The sequence below is a fragment of the Cuculus canorus genome, chromosome 4 (genome assembly GCF_017976375.1).
Source record: "Cuculus canorus isolate bCucCan1 chromosome 4, bCucCan1.pri, whole genome shotgun sequence".
NCBI lineage: Eukaryota > Metazoa > Chordata > Aves > Cuculiformes > Cuculidae > Cuculus > Cuculus canorus.
Window position 1 is genome coordinate 35,891,516 of NC_071404.1, and position 13,753 is coordinate 35,905,268.

Below are 13,753 nucleotides of genomic sequence, written 5' to 3' on the forward strand. Positions count from 1 at the left end.
CCAGGAAATAGTGAAGCAGCTTAGCATCTATTCTAACAAACAGTAGGATTCAGGCTGCATACGGATGGGACAGGACCAACAGGATTTCCAACTAAATGTAATAGCTGTGCGTATTTGATTACTTAGGACGGACAAAATGAAATACCATAAGGACCACAATAAAACATTGATAGACTGAACAAAAACACGGTAGTGACGTGCTTCAAGACAGATAGCAGAGAGTGATTTTTTGTGACAATCTCCCTAAGGCTTTTGTGCTTTTACCTTTATATCCTATCTTGTCTGCTTTTATGGCCAAGGAGGGAAAATTTGGGAAACAATTAAAATAATTTAATATATCCAAAATCGATAATTGTTTTCAGTCTAACATTGCATTAAAAAAGAAACAGTATCTGTCACCTCCTAGTGATGAAATCTGGCATGCAGCCAACATGATCTGTATGAGGATGATAACACTATAAATATGTAGATTTTGGTGTTCCTTATCTATGACTGTGATAAGACACTGACAGAAGCAAGTACAGATATGGCACTAAGTATCTTATGAGAAGGTGGATACAAATCAGGTATTTTTGAACACAGCAATTTTCTGTATATGTTTATCCAAAAAAAGTAAGTAACTGGCTAAACACTTCTTCAGTTTGTAGAACTGCTGTCTTTGAGAACTGACTCATTTTAGTTAAGCTTAGTTTAGCTTAGAACAGTCTTTCAGAAGTAACAGCATCTTTTTTTCTTCTGAAGACTTTTGATTTATTTGCTCCTTTCAACCATGTACCTCCAAATTACAAACATTCCCAGAAAAAAAGTTATAAAGAGTGCTTAACTCTCATCAAATTACTCTTAGAAGGCAGAGAATCAGGGAAACCTCTTGTGAGGAAGGATAGTGTTCATGCAATTAAGGATATTGTGCTGTCATGCCAGGCTGAGATTAGTCTTGGTACTCTTATTCTTTCAAACTGTAGCTGCTAATGGAATATTTGTTGACAACTAAGGGCTATTTTTTTCTTTTATCTTTCTTCTGTTTAACTTACGAACTGCTTACATACTTAATTGTAATACTGACAGAGTGTTTTAGGAGTCAACTGGGTACATTCAAGACTTATTGTGTAAAAGCCTGGATATTGCCATGAATATTGTCATATTCTAATGAAAAAAACCACAAATAAGGAATAGAGAAAGATACTCGGGGAAAGAGGGGTAGGAATATTTTAAACATTTTTCTAAATCAACTTTTCACCATAACTGAAGATAAAAGAATCTTTGCTGTTTCATGTTAAGCTTTTGCATCCTTGAACCTTTTAATTGAAAATGTTGCGTAGAGTACACTAGCTTCATACAAAATACAATTATAATTTCCTATAGATTTTCTACATTCAGACAAACAAAAGCTTAAAAGCCTGGAGTATTCTACTGATCTGTCTGTATATAAAAACACACATATCTATAATTAATCTGTTCTTCAGAACTAATGACACTTGTTCTGGGACAAGAGTATTTACAGTTCTGTAGGTAGCGGTCCAATGACAAAACTAACACAGAAAAAGCACCAAACAGCAAATGAATACTATCTTCAGTTTTTGGTTCAAATGAAATCTAATACATGTATACAGTTTATATATAAATGTATAATTGCTGACAAAATGTTATTACATATCATAAACAAGATTTCATTTTTAATTTGAGATGAGTTGAAAGTCGTATGGTAATATCTATAATCCATGGAATGTATGTAAGAGAGGGTTCTTTTGCCCAGACTGGTACGTTTGTAACTACATATTCATAAAAAAAAGTACATGTAGGCATAGGCATGTCATCAAAGAGCAAATATACAGTACCTTTCACTATCTTATCCAAATAGTGAGCTTGAGAATTAAAAAGAAAAAAAAACAGACAGACATTTCAGAAGTGTAACATAAAACAAGAACTGTTCAGAATTCACATGCAAATCAAGCAGGTGCACCTGACATGAGAGGTCTTACATTACAAAATGAAAATGTATTTCAAAGCTTTTAAAAATGCAAGAAATTCTCTTTTCAGCAAACACTGTCATGATTCAATGAAACTATTTGAGAAAGAAGGCCTGCAGAAGAAAGAGAAGCTACCTTTCCGAGACTGTTTTTCTTCTGACTTCTCTTCACATGCTTTGATTTTTACTTACAAGGAAAATATAATCAAAGCTAGTTAAAAAATTAAATTTTCAAGACAATGTAGAAGTAATTACTACTTAGCTTATGAGCTTTAAAACACTGACCATACTTGAAGATCTTTGATTTGTAGGTCACATATTGACAGCATAACCAGCATACTATCTTAATTTTGATGGAATTAACAGGATTTTAAGGAAAAATAGTTTTCTGCTTCAATTCAGCCACAGTTACTCTCCTGAGCACACACATCAATTATGTAAAATAAGTTAGATCATATACATGGGGTGGAAAAGGGTGTAGTAGTGTTATTAATGTGGTGATCCATTTCATTTTGAAAAACAGGTGAAAAACTTTAGATGTATTAAAATAAATACCATGGTATATCCAAGAAAAGCAAGACTTTTTTTTCAAATGTTATGACACTTAAAATTTCACAAAAAATTTGAGGAGGCAGATGGATGAATGACAAAGAGAGTACGAGACAGATTTAAAGCAGCAGGCCCTACTTTTAACATATGAAACTCAGCAGAGATGGGTTATGTGCTCCTTCCTTACTTTCAGGAAAGAGACATCAATTAAAGTTGTGTTAAAGGTGTCAATGGCATATAGAAAAAACATTTAGGATAGGTCCATCACAGGCTACCAAACCCAGCCACCTGCACATAAGGTGACAGGATATTACAGCCTATTGCAGTACAGACACGCCAAGCTGAGTCAACAATGTTGGATTCAATCCCAGTTCTGTTGTGGACAAGGTCTCTCAACAGAGTCCTCATGGGGTCTCTTACTTTCAAAATTCGACCATTTCTAAATCTCTGCTGGATGATGGCCCATGTCTGGCAAGTACTCTGCCACTTGCTATTATCTCTCAACTTTGCCGATTGGATGGGTAAGAAAGGCATTTCCAACCACGGTCTTTCCTCTAGTCTGGATGAATGGGAAAAAGCTCTGCCTGAGACCTTCTTTTTTTTTTTTAGTTTGTGAGGTTACACTGTGAGGTTAAAGAAAAATGAAGTAAGAAGATGAAAACATCAATTATAGAACATTTAGAACAGCAGCAACAAACTAAGTAGCTTTTCACATTAACCACAAACAAAAAGAAAAGTGATACAGCTGCATTTCAGAATTCTTCTTTTACTCATCCAATATAATTCCCCTTGCTCCTGAACTGCTGCTCTTAGAACATGGTGTAGTATGCGTGGAAGAAAAATCAAGCTTTATTCTATAAAATGGAAGCAATTAGGTCTGTCTGGGGAATGAATCTGTCCACCAGCGAAACACAAATGCCTATACAAGTGTAAAGATAGGTAAAGAAGTTCTTAGGCAACCGAAAACTAATCCCTACAGTCCCAGGCCCCCATGTGCTATTTCCTTTCAAAAACATAAACTGCGTTTTAAAAAAAGAAAGGATGAAGAAAATGCTCTAAGATTTTTTGCATCCAGTAGTCTTAGAAGAATTCAGTTCTAGACCATTAAACTATAATGCTCAGAAAAAAAGTTCTAACCTCCATCATCCTTTTACTCATGGTCAGCTGACACTGAGGACAACATTAGAAACTATTTTGGTTAAACCGATAACATTCAAGCAAAGTCACATTTAACACAGCATATTTCATATCCAGTCAGAACCTAGATCTTTTTTTTTTTAAAAAATTTAATGTCTCTCATTAGTCTCCTATCAGAGATGTCAGTGTCTTCCTTAGATTACTCATATGCTACTTCCTCCACATATGACAGAATAGCCACAGAATAAAAGTACATATTAAATTCATTTATCCCAATCAGCTCCTGTTTAAATCAGCATGAGTCATATACCCCTTGATTTGATGTTCCTTAATTGGTACTTATAACACTGCTTTATTCTGATTATTCTGTCATAAAGGATTAGAACAGTGACATGCTTCTAAATACTGCATTGCAAATTTACATTTCTATTCCTTTACATTATTATCCTCCACCAGACATCTTTATGCATCACAGTCTTCATAACCTGCACCCTTGAGTACAACACACCATGGATATTTTGTAGGGTATATGCAGTCCCATTAGAGGGTCAACTCACAACAGCTCCACTGGAATCATGAATGACTTTGCTGTAAGAGCAGAATTTGACCTCATAGCACCACCAAACTTGAAGCAAAAATAAAAAATAATGTGACCAAAGTCATGTTGATCAAGGTCTGCCTAAATTTAAATCTACCTTTTAGGGTGTTTTGCTTCCTCCACCTTGAAAGCATGAGTCAAACTCCTGTGTCTTCTCCACTAATACTATCAGCTTTCTCCTTTCCTTACTGCATTACACCCTCTCCCAATAAAAGCAAACAGAAAGAAGAAATTAGGAAGGGAGAGGAGGGCCAAAAGGGGAGGAGGAGAGGAGATAAATAAGAAATAATTTCAGTATACAGCAGCAATAGGAATACTGCCCTTTTCTTCTCCTCATCTCCCACAATTCAGTACAGCAGTCTCCATATATTGGGGAATGACTGCACACATGTATCTGCGGCTAACACAAACTCTCAGGCACAGATCTACAGAGATGTGAACATCTTGCATCAGTCACGTTCACACTTCTGCATAACTTTGCACTAAGTGTCGTATAAGAAGATAACAGGTCAAAATATCATCTTAATTTCTTGGTAGAAAAACTGCCTGCAAGCAAACGATAGTATGTAGATATTATACTGTTTACCTGATGCTTTCTATATATTATCTATGTCTTTGTAGTTATGAATTTTTAATATCTTAAATTAGTGTTCGAATGATTTTTAAAATTTGTATAAAACTTTGTCTAGGAGCCACAGGAAAACCTGTCCCCAGCCGCGCCCCACATAACAAGAATATAATGAGAGTGGCCAAGTCAAACACCCAAAATTTAGGCAACACTAAGTTTATGGCTACCTGTGCAATTTTTATATCCTTCTTCCTTTGTCAACGTATGGATCAGACAGTCTTCATTCAGCACTTATTCTGTCATGAACAACAAATGGCTGATGCCTAGTAGGGCAGGTAGACCATGATAACCTAAATAAAGAAGTAACTTTTCTTATAGACTTTTCTACCACCCTCCTTTAAATTAAAAAAATACTTAGTATAGTATCTTCACACTACTAGTGTGAGCAGAGAACATATTCTTGTCTCATTTTACAGGTGGGTAACTAAGGCACAGGAGGAATAAAACAAAAAGTTTCCCTCCATTTGGCTGCAAACACGTATGATGTGATTTTCCAGCATACTTAAAATTATATAGTATTTCATACACAAACCAGCATTTTAGCAATTCACACACAAGCAAGTCAGGTCTCCAGAAAATGAATAATGATCAGAGAACACTCTTATAAACTCTGCCTTTGTAAATGACTAACAGAAAACATGTGGTAGAAGCAAGGGTGGAATTGAGGTCTTCAAAATCATTCTTAACCAGGAGTTCCCCCTATGCACCAGTCTCTGGCACAGATTAAGTGGAGTTTCCACATGAGACAGCCCTTCACAGCCTTGCAATATTCTTAAATCAGGTCCATCAGGTGTAAAGGGAAAAGTAGATGTTATTTTAACATGTTTTTCATGCATTTAAAAGTTCTCAAGTCTTAGGCACATAACGTAAACCGAAAAAAAAAGATTCCCTTTTGTGACATCACATTTTTTCCATGGTGAACAACATGGATGCTTAGATGAATGACTTATGCTTCTGCCATTTCTGGTATCAGAGTGATAAGAACATTATTTCTTACTCCCTGGACAGCCAAGTAGTGGGGGATGAGGCACACACTTTACGAGTGGTTTCACAAACACTTGCCAACAGAAGAGAAACTCTGAGAGTTTAAATGCAAGCTTTAGGGAGAATGCAGTTTATACAAACAGGTCTGTGTGCTTGTTTTTGGGGAAGTGATAAAACCCCCAGAATTGTCAGCTCTGGTCTGACCCCTCTAACCTACTCAAGACTCAGTCCATGGTGGTTTATTTCTCCTGACCTGGCTACCACATCACCTTTTTAAGTTACTCTCATTTCTACCCTGGTAAAGTTTAACTATTCTAACAAAACATTTTTCAAACATAAAATCTCAAATAGACTTGCGATATTTAAGTCCAGTATTTCTTATCTTGCCCACTGGAGACAAAGAATAGCATATTGATTCCTTTAAGCAACTGCTTTCGCTATCAAAGAGTGACTAAAAAAAGCCATGCATCCATATGCAATTTCTGAGGAGCTCCAAACCCCTACCAGAAAACTTAAGAGGAGTCAAGAATTCATAAAATTTTAAAGACACCATCCTAACCTGTCTTCAGAGCAGTTCACTCGTGTCAAATACATTACCCATCACAGTCTTGTCTTTGCCTCTTTTGTCTGGCGAGCTGCTTCCTAACTTGAATTTATGCAGGTGATTATTCTTACTTAAGGACAGAACCCAGCATTTGTAGAACTGCACCTTATTTTTCTGCATAGCCTGTGCTATTTGTTGAAGTAAATTTAAATTCTTGTGCTGTCTCCCAAACTGCTTGGGGGCAGTGGGCTTTGGTAACATTTGCAAATCTAATTCTCTCTATTCATCACTGAGCAGTACTGAGCACATGTTCTTCCACTGTAGGCAGCTCATGGTCAGCATCCTTTCTCCAAGTTCATAAGAACCTTGTCTTAGACATACCATATGTTCAGAGCATTGCTGCCAATAGAAAAGGATTACAAACACTCTTCCCTTTTAATATGTTTTTACTCCTAAATTCCCATCTCTCCCTTCTCGTAAAGAGGAACACATGGATGGAATAATATAATAGTTTAGGGCAATTTTCTTTGTTTTCCTCTCTACCCAGGCCAAAACATAATTCTCACCCTGAAATCATACCTTCTTCATAATTTCTGCATTTTTCTCCAATGTCTACATAGACCTGCAGCAGAACTATCTGCTGCAACTGTTTCTGCAGAGACTTGAAGTCACTCCAATTTAAGCCTTGCCAAAACTGCAACCATTCCTTGCAGCAACCATTTACAGGTTTTTACATACAAAGGCACATAAGCCCACCACCCTTTAGGTATTTTGTTGTGAAGTCCATCCCAGTTTTTCTATAAAGCAAGATTTCTCATCATTCTTACTGGAAAGCCACATATATCTTAGAATAAAAGGTTCAGTTTCTTTTAAGGATACAGTAGGCAGGAAGTTTGGGACTGCCAATATTTTCATGTGCAGTGTTGTTTCCTATTTATGATCTATTTAACTGGAAGAGGATTTAGAAGTAAGGGCATATACCGTTCAGGTTTTAAAATGGTCCCACATGTACAGCCTGAAGAAGTTCAAATACCTATTTGAGACCTCTGACAAACTTGCAAAGGCCTGCCTCAGGTGCAGGTAAATCCTAATGCTTACATAAAGAACTGCATGAAAGAGACATTTGGCTTGAAAACATACTAGGGGATGGAACGGGCAGGATGCATTATTGTTTCCATTCTTCCTCCTGACTGGAAATAATTTCAGAATGTGTTTGACGAGCATGCAAGTATACAACGTACAAAATCACTTACTCTCCAGCCACTTCAGCTCAAGTAAGCTTTGCAACATGCTTTGAAATTCTTCACATCTCAGAGGATTCTGCTGTTTTCTGAAATGTGCCTAACTTGAACTTCACATGTGGTCCTCATTTAAATGCAAATCAACTTATTAGCAATTTAAAGTATGCTAACAGATAATTTGTGTTTGAGATACTTGGTCTTGAAACGTGTTAAGGCCTAACCGATAATTCACCTTTTTTTCACAGCTTCAGATACGCACTCGCTATCTTAAATTTACCTGATAATTGAATATTTTTATAGTTACCAAACGTACAAATATTTTGCATATTCAAGGCTTAGCCTGGCAAATTAATAACATGCTCTTCAGGCACAGAAAAGATCAAAGACATAATTGTACTAAATTTCATGAAAACTTGTTAAACTGTGGTTGTCAGTTCTCTGAGTGCCAAGAAAGCCATCTTTTATTTTCCATAAAGATTTTGCATTGAGGGTACAGGTATAAATATTGTGGTGAAATCCTGACTCCAATGTGGTTAGGTGTGTTGCAAGCAGGATTTCACTCAGAATACTGTGGTGAACTAATTGAAATTTGATGTAACTAGTTTTCAGTCTTTGGTTAAATTTATCTGAGAATAAACTGTTTGAATGGCAAAGGTTATACCTTCCTTCATTCAGATACAATCTTACTTTTAAAATGAAATTTGTACTGAGGTATAATTCCATTAACTCAAAAATAAGGAAAACCATAAATTCAGGAATTTTGATAATTATATAACATATAAATGAAGCATTAATTATTCTAATTTGAAGGACAAGATTTCCTTCTAAATGAATTTTAAAAACTCGAAATAGTCTTAAAATTCATGAGGCATTCTTGGCATGAATGCTTTAAGGTATGTTAAATACCCAAGTATTCACTATGAAATCTGAACATTCTCAGTAATTTAAACGTTGGAGAAAAGTAAACCATCCTTGGCAACTGAATGTCAGTACTAAAATGATGGTGGTCATTGCAATACCAGTTATTGATGCTGCTCTCCTGCTAACCTGCAAATATGGAGAAAATCAAGCAAGCCCTCAAACTGGCCCACAACTTACTTTGTGAAGGCCACAATTAAAAAATATATAGTTTAATGATATATAGCTATATCAAGTTTTCAGGAAGCATTTCCTTTAATTAACAGGAATAACATATTTGTCTTGACTTGCTCTCTGATCTTATAAAGGGATAAAGGGCCACTTCCTTGTAGTCATATTTGACATTTTTAATATAAGAAGCCCTAAGCTAAACATGGGTTGATGAGAGGAGGTGTGGACCATGTTACTTAGGTGTGGAGGAGATTACTTCTCAGCATTCCTCAACACCAGCAGTACTTCTGAGGTTACACTGCTCATGGCCACGTGGAAAACTAACCCACAAATAATTCTATGTTTGTCCTAGTCAGAAATGTCATTTTAACCAGCAACCAAGGATGGAGTCTCTAGTAGTGGAAACACACGGGAGTGTGCTCTAGATGTTATTTCATTTTTTCATAATTCTGAAAATCTAAATCAGATTACTCCTGTTTTTCTAGTTAGAATAGCTGAAATTAGAAATCTCTTTCTGAAGACAATCTATTTTTGGTTTGATAGGTTTTAATGTCACGATAATGTCATTTCATGCAAAAAGAAGGGATAAAACAAGTACTTTGCCATCCAATTATTTTTTTCTCAAATAAATTTTAGGGGAAATTCTCAGAAGATAAACCAATTCTCACTGGAATAAAAACACATTACAAGCTGTACACTTCTACAGTGGATCTGAATTTCAGTTCTGTGTACCAGGTAAAGTAGCTTCAGATGACACTCAAAAGTAGTGTGAATACCATGATGCTAACTTCAGCCCTCCTGAGGGATTAATAGGAATGCTTAACAACATTAATCCACCATCCAGATCCCTTATGTTTAACAACATGCTTTCTATGCATACATATATAACTATTAATTTTGGACTGAAAGATAATCGTTCGACACAATAACAATTAAACAGCTGTAACCTGTCTTATGTGTTAAGTAATGGAGCTGCAGGCAAGCTACATAAACAGATGGTCTTACCCACCCATGCTTAATGTTAAAGACTTTTTAAAAAAGAGGTGTTGACAAATCTGAACAAGAAGGAATAGTTTTAATGCCAATTGGCCAATTTGCAATTTAGATTACTCTAAAACTAATTTGGTCTATAGAAAAAATTAAGCTGCATTGTAAAACTGAAATGTTACGCAGCACAAGGATATCACAGATTCCCCACCAAAACAATTATTTACTAATTTTATTCAGCTAACAGAGTTTAGTGCAAAAGCAGCCGACAAAGTATTCATACTTACATGCTTCCTGTGACAGTTACTTAATTTGCTGATGTTACGTACCAGTTATATCACAAAAAATAATAGACTTCCTGAAATAATATCTGTTCCAGTCTCATAAAACAACTACTCAGACAAAAAGGGGTAATTGAACTCATTGCAAGCCAGGACAGAAAGGAAACAAAAACATATTTTGGCACAACTGTGTCATGAAACCTTAATTACAGAGGAAATTTTCATCCAGGCTATCACCTGGGCTCCAGCTGTGCACGTGTGATCTTGTATCACATTGAGATGCAGGTTGAGCTTCACAAAGTAATACACGGACGTTCACCTCTGACCCGAGTGCCACTCCCAGAACAAATAAATAATTGACAGGTGACTTTCCATAGCTTTGCAGTAAACTCTTGATTTAACCTGTTCTCACATGGATACAGGAAATGGTAGAATATTTCAGTTCCAAGAGGGAAAAGACAGTAAGCAATTCAGACACCCTCAGTTGCCTAGTATTTAGAACATTGCCAAGGTTTAGTTAAAGCCTGTAAGATGCTAAACAATAGCCATAAATCTTGAATTTTGCTAATTGTCATTGGATTAATTTCACTACAACACTGAACATGTAGTTATCTACTGAACATTTTTGATACAAATCTTTGGAAGTATGTGTTCAGAACAAAGGCAATGCCTCAGAAGCGTGGCCCAAACCAGGTGTGGTATTGAAGTCAGAGCCACCCTGTGCCAGAGATGCAAAATGGAATAGTGGATATCAGAAAGATATATCAGGTTTACAGCATTAGTCAAAGCAATCTTGCCCACCTTACTACTGTTTCAAAAAAGAAAAAAAATCTGCTTTGTTTAGTTTATTGTGCTCTGTCTCACAAATCAAATGTATATAAATTATGTATGTATAATATTTCACAATTTGTCTTGTGATCCAAAGCCTTAGGGCTTTTTAAGTTGATGATTGATAAAGGTATGCTAAGAAGCAGATGTCTAGTTTTTGTCTGAAAAAAAAAGGAAACATTTGCAATCGTCTGTGATCTTGCTTCCCAATGTCCTGAAGAATAAACAAATGGTCTCCAGAAGTGCAGAGCAACTCGAATTTCCCTTGGCCAAACTTCCATTTGAATATCTTGAAGCATACATAAAAACCAGCATAACTCAAGAAGCAATCAAGGGTTTAAAAGATAGCAGAGGTGAATAAAACTAAGGAATATCTTGTTTTAATCAAAGAGATCGGTTTGTTTTATCCTTCTTTCTACTCTTTTAACATATGTCAACTAACAATATAAACAGTGGGCTAACTGAAAATGAGACTGGATAGTCAGCATTTAGAAATACATAAAAATCATTAGTTGCTAAACATTTTTACCATTTTCAAAAGCATTTATACTCCATAAAAAAAGACATAAATTGCTTTGATCAAATGACTTATAGATTTAGATGATTCAGTACACGTTCCAGGTAGTGCCTCTTTGGTCAATGCATAGATATCTACTCTATTTTGTGCAACCAGGTAGAGATCTGATGGGCTATTTGTTTCCAAAAAAGTGATTAAATCCACTGCCCTTAAAACTTACAACTTCTTTGGAATATCCCTTTCACAAAGAAGGTGTAAATTTAGCCCACTGCACTTCACGTGACTTCCAGGTAATAGGTGCATAAAAGAAATAGATCTACATTTCTAGTGCTTCACACTACTGCAGCTAAACGGTAAATGATTTTTAGAAATAAGAACAATGCAACTGTTTATTTTCGGTCATATAAAGGGAAAGTGTGAGTCTTTCATATGCATAAGTTATGTAAATATTCTGCTACCAAGTTGAGAGTTGTAAGTAGCATAAAATGCCTGGGTTAAAAGTAGAAGGGAACAATAAAAAAAATATGTGTTTTTCATGGAGAAATATTCTGATGACCCTTGTGATTTGAAATGCATTGCTCAGAAAGAGCTACTATCTGCTTTAGAGCAGGTGATAGAGAGGTAAATTGACTCTTCATTTTGCAGGCTGAGGAAGCAGTAATTTTTACTCCACTAAGTGGAAATACTCTTGGAAATGAGCAATAAAGTGACCTGGTTTCTCCCTAGCACTGGGCTCCTGAAGAAAACAGCTCTAAGAAAAATAAATACAACAGCAGGCTAGAGCATTTACCTCATCACTTGTCTTGGAGGCTGTAAGGTCAATATAAACAAATCAAACTATCTTTACAACAGCGGCCACAAGGTAAACACCCATTTAAAGAATAAACAGGTGGGAAGACAGACCTGCTTGCCCACTGCTGAGGAAAAACTTGTTTGTGCTTAATACGTTGGAAAAATTGTTCAAGAGCAGTTCATCCGTGTATAACTACAACCCTTGAAATGCTGCCAAGGTCGCTGAAACCAACAGCAGAGTGATCTGCTGAGTAATTGCTCGTTGGCAAGTTAAAGCGGTCAAGGGAAAGGCTTTATCCTACTTCTAAAGATTTACTTTATTTTATTGTTCAGAAAGCAGTTATCTCTCCACCTCTCTACTCTGTCAGCATGTTTTCTGGAAGCTCCTCAAAAATATTAACCCTACCGATGCTCCCTGGGATTCTACAGATGCACCTTGGTACCCTCTCCATCAGATGTCTGAGCAATCTCATTAGCAAAGAACAAAAAAAATTGTTGATTTCTGTGAAAAATAATTCACAAATCAACCTTACTACTTCACACCTGACTCCCTTCTACAAAATAAAACCTTCCCTCATCTTCCTTGTGCACAATGATGTGGGTACTGATTAATACAGTTGCAACAGGCCGTCATTTTCCCTGCTCTCAAAGCCCACAGTACTATTTCTCATGACCACCAAGAACAGCACCCCCACCCTCTCGCCTCCCAGTCAGGGCTGTAACCCGGGAACGCAGAGATGGCCTAGCTGTACTAACACAATTGGAGTTACAGCCTTTCAAAACATCCATGCAAGTTAAAATTCTCCAGCTTCTTTTTAGCAAATCATTCACATCCACCAGCTCTACTGCTATTAGACTTTACTGTCCTATCCTGTTGCTTTGTCTATATAACCTCTTTTAACTGACTCTGCTGCATCTCTCCAAACATAAAACTTTGCATTTTCTTAGTTACTGGATTAGTTTTTTCGACTATTCAGAGTATCTGTGAATTCCCTATCACTCAATGTTACTCTTGCCTTTATCTGACCTGTGGCTACCTCTTTTGTTGTCTGTTCAAGTCACCTCAAAGTGCTTTTAGCCATGATGCTTCCAGCTGGGAGATGTGCCTCATAAATACCTACAGTCACGCTGTTACTCCTGCCACAGCCTTTGCTGAGCTTTGTGCAATGCCCCCCACACAGCTACGTACAATCTAACCATCTCTTACAGTTAAGAGCATCACCAATTTCTTTGTCTGTGCTTCCTACCTGTTGTCACACAGTAGTTTCTCTGTGTGGTTATGCTGAGAAAAAAAAAGTTTGTATAGCACTCTCCTCCTTTGCTACACACACGCGTCTTACATAAAGGCAGAACAGTGTGAGAGGGAATTTCTTAGCACTATGACTATACAAAAAAAATATAAATCTTCTGGCAACTCCTCCTGCACTTTTTCTCTAGTGCCCTTATTTACATGTATAATTTCTCATGCTAGCTCACCATCAAGCCCTGCGTAGCAGAGAGGGATATCCCACTGCATATAGGATATACAGAGACTGTAAATAACTGAGTAAGAAAAACTCAATTAATAAAGGTACAGTAATTTCCAAGGGTTTCCACGTGCTAGAAGTAACTT

The 13,753-nt window shown here is 36.5% G+C and overlaps 1 protein-coding gene across 26 annotated transcripts in view; it reads right to left on the minus strand.

Moving 5' to 3' along the window:
• The window catches only part of TENM3 (teneurin transmembrane protein 3), a 1,341,795-nt gene that overhangs the window by 64,730 nt on the left and 1,263,312 nt on the right, over positions 1-13,753 (minus strand). For 17 of the 26 annotated variants that reach the window (XM_054065057.1, XM_054065066.1, XM_054065065.1 and 14 more), the window contains 2 exons: positions 1,836-1,862; positions 265-285 (listed from right to left, as the gene is read on the minus strand). The exons of 6 other annotated variants lie outside the window; for them this stretch is intronic. In XM_054065057.1, the coding sequence (XP_053921032.1) occupies positions 265-285; positions 1,836-1,862 (48 nt within the window). The remainder of the gene's footprint in view (positions 1-264; positions 286-1,835; positions 1,863-13,753) is intronic. 3 more of the 26 variants (XM_054065060.1, XM_054065068.1, XM_054065059.1) reach the window with 2 other exon arrangements.